General features: G+C 29.4%; 1 protein-coding gene across 5 annotated transcripts in view; it reads right to left on the reverse strand.

The window, feature by feature from the left end:
- LOC124947115 (ATP-binding cassette sub-family D member) overlaps nucleotides 1–5,394 on the reverse strand; it is a 23,287-nt gene extending 17,893 nt beyond the window's left edge. Inside the window, exons 1-8 of one of the 5 annotated variants that reach the window (XM_047488806.1) lie at nucleotides 5,064–5,394; nucleotides 3,846–4,392; nucleotides 3,075–3,313; nucleotides 2,369–2,749; nucleotides 2,066–2,160; nucleotides 1,509–1,695; nucleotides 1,257–1,354; nucleotides 1–652 (exon numbers count right to left, since the gene is read on the reverse strand). The exon at nucleotides 1–652 is cut by the window's left edge and continues 119 nt beyond it. In XM_047488806.1, coding sequence (XP_047344762.1) covers nucleotides 1–652; nucleotides 1,257–1,354; nucleotides 1,509–1,695; nucleotides 2,066–2,160; nucleotides 2,369–2,749; nucleotides 3,075–3,313; nucleotides 3,846–4,159 — 1,966 coding nt within the window. In that variant the 5' untranslated portion in view covers nucleotides 4,160–4,392; nucleotides 5,064–5,394. Of the gene's footprint in view, nucleotides 653–1,256; nucleotides 1,355–1,508; nucleotides 1,696–2,065; nucleotides 2,161–2,368; nucleotides 2,750–3,074; nucleotides 3,314–3,845 lie in introns of all 5 variants that reach the window. The other 4 variants (XM_047488803.1, XM_047488802.1, XM_047488805.1 and 1 more) reach the window with 4 other exon arrangements.
- Between the last annotated feature and the right edge of the window lie 2,106 nt (nucleotides 5,395–7,500).

The following is a 7,500-nucleotide window of genomic DNA, read 5'->3' on the forward strand; positions in this document are numbered from 1 at the left end:
ATTGATTGTCATTATCCTTCGTTTGATTGTGATTTAAGATATTGACGACGTTCTCAACGTTGTTTTCCAATGGCCCTAATGTCCAACTACCCTCGCCGTCAAATCGTAACAATAATTTGTGATATTTCGATAGTGATGACAATCGATGGGTTATTGTTAACAACGTTATACCACGTTTCTTAGCTGTCTCATACATTATACCTTCGGCCTCGATGCTAACAGCACTGGTACATTCGTCTAACAATGCATATTGGGGAGCATGATAAAATAATCTTGTTATAGCCAAACGTTGTTTTTCACCGCCCGACAATGTCGAATCCCAATCACCAAGTGCATTTAATCCATCCGGTTCTCTTTCTACCAAACCTTTTAAATCAACCTCATCTAACAATTTCATTAATTCCTCGTCCGAACAATCCTCAGTTTCGGATTCGGCTGGATATATTATTTGATCCCTTAAACATCCTACAGTCATATAAGGCTTTTGCGGTATATAAAATAACGATGGTCTACCATCTTTAACTGTATAACTTTCGTTTGGTCTAATCAATGTTCCATCGTAAACAGGCCACAATCCTGATATTATACGGAACAATGAACTTTTACCGCAACCATTCGGTCCTGTTATCAAAAGATGATCACCCGGTCGTATCTGTTGAACGACGATTATTCATTCAATTTGACAATTAATTTTGTACTTACGTTATACATATATCTATATATATTTAATTGAACCGTTTATTATAAAAATTTATTTCATTTTGAGATTTTTTTCTTTTCTCCTTTTTTCTGTTTTTCTTTTTTTTTCTTTTTTTTCTTTTTCTTTCTTTTTTTTTTCTTTCTCTTTTTTTTGTACGTTTCATTCGACAATATCATTATCTTTATTTGTGTAATAAAAAGGAAAAAAAGACTAAGTATATTTATATGTGAAATACATATACATATATATATATATATATATATGTATGTATGTGTGTAGGTGTGTGTGCTTGTATAAAAAAAAAAAAAAAAAAAAAAAAAAAAAAGACAAAGAAAAGATAATTAATAAATAACACTATCTTCCTTTGTGTAATTTGAAGATTATAAGAATGTAGGATGATAGATGGAAACAAACAAAAAAAGAAAAAAAAAAAAATATTTCCTTCCGATAGATAAGTATCTATCTCGAATGACACTTCGATCAAATTACTTTCATAATAATCGGCTCAAATATGATTCTCCTGTTTTTTTTTTGTTTTTTTTTTTTTCTTACTTACTGTCATCGTTAAACTTGGTACTATGATTTCACAGTTGGGTGTTACTATTGGTACGTTTATTAGACTTATACTACCGTCGTTACTTTCTCGTACAATTCCTATAAAAAGAAAAAAGAAAGAAGAAAAAAAGAGAGAGAAAATTTTTCATCTTATCGATTTAGTAATTAATTATCATAATAATAAGAAAGAGAGAGAGAGAGAGAGAGAGAGAGAGAAAAGAGAGGAAATAGGTGGGAAAATAATTACACGTACCTTTTATAACAGGATTACCATTCTTAAATTCTATGGCAATCTTTTCCGGATGGGATGTATTTCCATTGTTTGTTCTCGATGCACCATTAACGACAACGTTTCTTTGATACTTGCAAAGTGCAGCGTCTTTAAATACCTCAAACATTTCATTAACGCGCCCCGCATAACCAGCCAATGCTACTAATTCCTAAAAAAAAAAAAAAAAAATAGAAAAAAAATCAACGCATGTAAAGGTCACAATTGAAAAACACTGTATATAACGTCGGATTTTTATAAATGGGGCGAGTCCATTTTGTGAAAAAAGAAAAAAGAAAAAAGAAAAAAAAAACAATTAGTTGAAGCTAACAATCCTTATTGGAAGTTAACATAGAATTTATGTTTTTATTTATAAAAAAAAAAAAAAAAAAAAAAAAAAAAAAAAAGGAAAAAAGAACAAAAGAATGGACTTGTCCCAACTTTCAAAATTCAATTTTTCATATATATATATATATATGTGTATGTGTAAATATATATATATATATATATATATATATATATAAATATATAAATGATTATACTTTATAAGACACCATAAGCCTTTCCACGGCATCCGCACCGGACATTAACAAATTTTTGGAAGTTGTCAGGTATCTCGTTCTCTCGCTCACTGCACCTTGTAATTATAATCGAAGAGATTACATTTTTGTTCTGTTCTTTTTTTTTTTTGTTTTGTTTTTGTTTTCTCCTCTTTCCCCCCCCCCCCCACCCTCTATCCCTTAAGTCATCGATATTTTATAATACAATAAATACGTACGAAACATATTTAATATAATAAATATAATTTGTATAAATGTAATTTGAAAATGTAGATGGATACTTACCGTCGCCATCTATTTTCATTCCATTTTTCTGCGAATCATTACCAGAATTATAAAGAAGCGGCAAGGCGATTAGGACAAGTCCGGTTCCCGACCAAAGATATTTCATAAGAAATTGTTCCAACATAACGTACCACAATTTCTTAGCTAAGATTCTTCTCAAGTGAGTTACGAGAGACTTATAAGCTGTAGTGAGATAACGGTGTTCGGTTTGGTGACCTCCATAGAATGCAATCTCCTCGGCATGGGCACTGATACGTGCATGGGCTTCTCGCAAACGACCACGTCGAGTAGCTTCCTCTGCTACCAGTTGACCGAAACGAGGGGAGGCAAGACGTAATACTTGTCCGGTCAAGGTGATTACAACCAATGCTAATAATGGTCCTGTTATAATAGATGAGTAAATTAGAGAAAAAAAGAAAAAAAGTAAAAAAGAAAAATTACTATATTTTAAATAATTATATTTTTATCATCTATATATTATTATTATACTGTTATATACTGTTATATATTATAATTATATATTATTAAAGTATATAAAGTATATAGATTATATATAATAATATTAAAATTATAGTACATTAATAATATATTATATAATACAAAGTATATCTATAAACTTATTCTCTTTATATATATATATATATATTTTTTTTTTGTTGTTTCTCTCTTTTTTTTTTTTTTTTTCTATAATAATCGTGACTCTTACCAGGTATTGTCCTAGCTCCCATATTCAATGAAAATGAAATCAATGCTATTCCAACCAAAGCACAATCTAACAATGGCTTTGTTAAACTTGAATATAAATGAGCGACGGAGCTTGCTAATTCGGATAAATCATCGGTCAGTCTTTGCTCGAGACCACCTAATCTGGTATCCAGAGCTACTACTCTATAATAGGTTTGTTGACTCAGGTACATTTTGTAGGCATGTTCGACGAGACGTTCTCTGTGTTAGGATTGAAAAAAAAAAAAAAAAAGAAAGAAAAAAAGACAAAAATGAATAAATTGAAAAAATAAGAAAAAACAAAAAACAATAGCATCGATCAAACAAATTTTAATTTCTTTTTGTAATTTAAAGTTCTCTTTTCTTTCTCTCTCTCTCTCTCTCTCTCTCTCTATCTATCTATCTATCTATCTATTTATCTCTCTCTCTCTTTAAATAATATGATTATCATGAAAGTAATGTCTAAGTTATAATTTTTTTTTTCTTCCGAAATATTTTCGATACATTTAAAAAATGTTGAGATAATATAGTCGAATTAATTTTTTTCTTTCTTTTCTATTACAGGAAAACAAGATATAAAGTAATAATTTTCTTTTTTTAATATCCCAGCGAATTTTTCTTTTTTTAATATCTTGATCCATACAATTTTATAATTTATCCGTTTAAACATTTTCTAACGATAATAATTATTACGATTTATTTTTATTATTATTATTATTATTATTATTATTATTATTATTTGTAGAGAACTTACCGAAAATTAAGAGCCAATCGACCCTCTAAATATCTAATGGCCGAATTAACAAATGTAGCAGGAAATGCTATGGCGAACCATCTAGCCATCATATAAATGAAACCACGAATGTCCTTCAAAACGATTCTTTTAACTATTTGTCCTTCGAGCGTGGCTACATAAACGGAGAGAAAAGTTCGTGCTAATAATGTCAATGTTGCGCAAGCCAACAGGCCAGACTCTCTCGATCTCCAACTTGGTACCATTATCCTTAATAATGTTATTAATTGTTTTAAAAATGCACGATCGAGACCAACGATCTTTTCCTTTTTCATGATTTTATCATCATTATTCTTTTCCTTTATATCGATCGATTTAATATCACCTCCGTCATCGTCGTCATCGCCATCGTCGTCATCGTCATAACGATGATCCTTATCGCGATTATATCTCCCATCGTTTTTATTTTTCCCGCGTCTTTTCGAATCGTTCCTCGATCTATCATCTTCGTCCTTCCTTTGTTCATTCGCCGTATTTGGCCGGTGGCGGCGCTGTCGTACTTTCGCAACTAGAAAGGGATAACCAATTTTGAGGAAATAAAGAACGGTGACGACACCGGCTACACCATGAGTCAGACGTTCTTGACGGATACCGTATTTGTTCGACGTTTTGTCGATTAATTTTGAAAATATCGACATATTTAACGTCCTTTTTTTATTCGATCCTTCTGTCTTGTTTGCTTGCTTTCTCTCTTTCTCTCTCTCTCTCTCTCTCTCTCTCTCTCTCTCTCTCTCTTTCACTCTATCTCTTTCTCTTTCTTTCTCTTTGTATATATATGTATATATATATAGACGTATGTATATATTTATCTGTTAGAAGAAAACAAGTAGATTTCGTGTAGATCTCTTTCTATTATATATATATAGTATATGTATATATATATATATGGATATTTATATATATATATATATATATATATAGTGTCTACTTAAAAGTAGCCAAAGAAAACGTGACTATAATCAAATCGTGTGCTTCATTGCGCCTGCGTGCACGCTATTTTTGCGTATTCTTTCTCGTTACGTTCGTTAATATTAATAAGTTTTATTTTCCTCTTCGGGACACAACTTCGATTATCTCTCTTCTGTTCGTCTATAATTCTTTATAATACTCATAATATTATATATTATGCAATATGTATATATATATATATATACGTATGTATATATTTGATTGATTTACCGCGTCGTCCGATCCATGATAGATTTTTTTCTTATTATTTTTTATGAATCCACAAAATAATCTTTGTTTCTTTTCTCGTACGTTTATTCCTCTTCTACTTTTTTCTTCTGCTTTTCTATTTTTCCCTTTTTTCTTTGTTTATATATTTATATATATATATGTGTGTGTGTGTGTGTGTGTGTGTGTCTGTGTGTGTGTGTATATGTGTATGTACCAAGCAACGCACAATCACTATTCTAATAGTTATATAGTACTACGCGATAGATCCACGTAGATCGGCTACCAGCTGACGACTGGCTGAACTGAGTGAACTCCACTGTCCCGTTCTCCGTTCTCTTTCTCTCTTTATCACTCTCTCTCTCTCTCTCTCTCTCTCTCTCTCTCACTCTTTCTCTTTCTCTCTCACTCTTTCTCTCTGTCTCTTTCTCTCTTGAGATATCTCTTCTTGCTCGTTCTATATCATTCTTTCTTGCTCGCACGCTCCCTCTCTTCAATCCTCTTCTTCATCCTCTCCACAAGAGGACCCTCTTAACTATCAAGTCACACACACACAAGCACACGCATATATATATATATATATATATGTAATATGTGTTAATAGTAACTCGCGCGCATGTATATACACACATAGGACATACACGTGTAGGATATATACGTACAAGTTAATATTCTTTAGGAATATATATATATATATATATATATATATATATATATATATGGATACACATTGATAATCTCTCGTATACATGGACACATATATATATTCATACACACACACACACACACACGGATGTATATATCGACTTTTATTTATACTTATTTCAAACTGAAACTTCAACTTATGATACATCGATCGCTTATGCTCTGATCTCTTCTCTTTATTTTGTTTGTGAATAATTATACATGGCTTCATACATACATACATACATACATACATACATACGCATATATATATATGTGAACGAATTTTTGTATCTATATATCTTTTTAAAATATATGTTTTAATAATATCTCGAGGAATATTTATATCATTCTTTTTATCAAAATCGATAATGATTCTCAATTTGTATCGTCGCAAACAAGATACTCAATATGGAAGACATATTGCGTATATGTATATTCTTTTTTTTGTTTTTAATATTATCAATACATTGCGATGAAATTATCGTTATTAATTCCTTTTTTGTCACTTTTTCCTTTTTTTTCTCTTTTTATTCTTTTTTTTCTTTTTTTTCTCTTGTCATTCAAGTACATTAGCAATTACTTACGTTCTTATTATGCGCGATAATAGTTCTCTTCTATTCTTTTTGCATATATTTAATATTCTTTTTTTTTTTTGTCTTTTTACAGATTTCTCTCTCTCTCTCTCTCTCTCTCTCTCTATTTCCGTATCTCTTTTGCCTGTCTATCTTTATTTATATTTGTTTTTTCTATTCAATGTGCGTGTGACATTATGTATTTTACTATAGATCTTTGACAATTATTTTATTATTGTCTATATTTCATTCAATTATTATGTCTATTGTTTGTTTTATGTCTCTCTCTCTCTCTCTCTCTCTCTAGTTTTATATGTATTTCAATTTATCAATTCCTCTGCAATTATTTTGTTATCGTTTTAATTACACACCATCTATCTTTATTATTCTTCTTTATTATTCTTCATATTCTTTTTCTTTTTCTTTTTTCTTTTTTTTTTTTTTCTTTCTTTCTTTTTCTTATTTATTATTATTGTCATCGTATTTACGACGAAACGCAATGATGTAATTCTCTCTCTCTCTCTCTCTCTCTCTCTCTCTCTCTCTCTCTCTCTCTGTCATTATATTTTTCAATGTTCTCTAAATTCGAATTAATTTAGAACGTCGTGTTATTATAGTTCATAAAAAAAAAAAATAAATTTCTGTTATCTCGCGATAAACATACATATATGCAAATATATAAGAATTCATAATTCAAAGCTCTAAGAAGAAGAAAAGAAAATTATTTTAATCCGAACTTTTGGATTTAATAAATCTATTATCAAATATATTGTTTGACACGTGTGTATCATAGATATTATCTATTATATATATATATATATATATATATATATAATGGCCTTCTGTATTTATAATAATTTATAACTGTACTCGATGGAAAAAAAAGAAAAAAAAAGACAGTTGAAATTTTGTACAATCATCGCTCCAATTATATCCAAGAATATATCTTCTTTTTTTTTTTTTTTTATTTCTTTCATATAACTCAAAGTTCTACATACCGAAATATTTAAAAAAAAAAAAAAAAGAGAAAAAAGAAAAAAAAAAGAGAGAAGAACGTATATACTGATATTTTATTATAAATACGATCTATATTATTTTACAAATATGTTATCGTTGATCAAACAATTTTGGTAAAATAAATAATTGATTAAAAGATATTGAATTGAGTCGAAATCGATTCT

This window comes from Vespa velutina, chromosome 2 (assembly GCF_912470025.1).
Source record: "Vespa velutina chromosome 2, iVesVel2.1, whole genome shotgun sequence".
Taxonomy (NCBI): domain Eukaryota; kingdom Metazoa; phylum Arthropoda; class Insecta; order Hymenoptera; family Vespidae; genus Vespa; species Vespa velutina.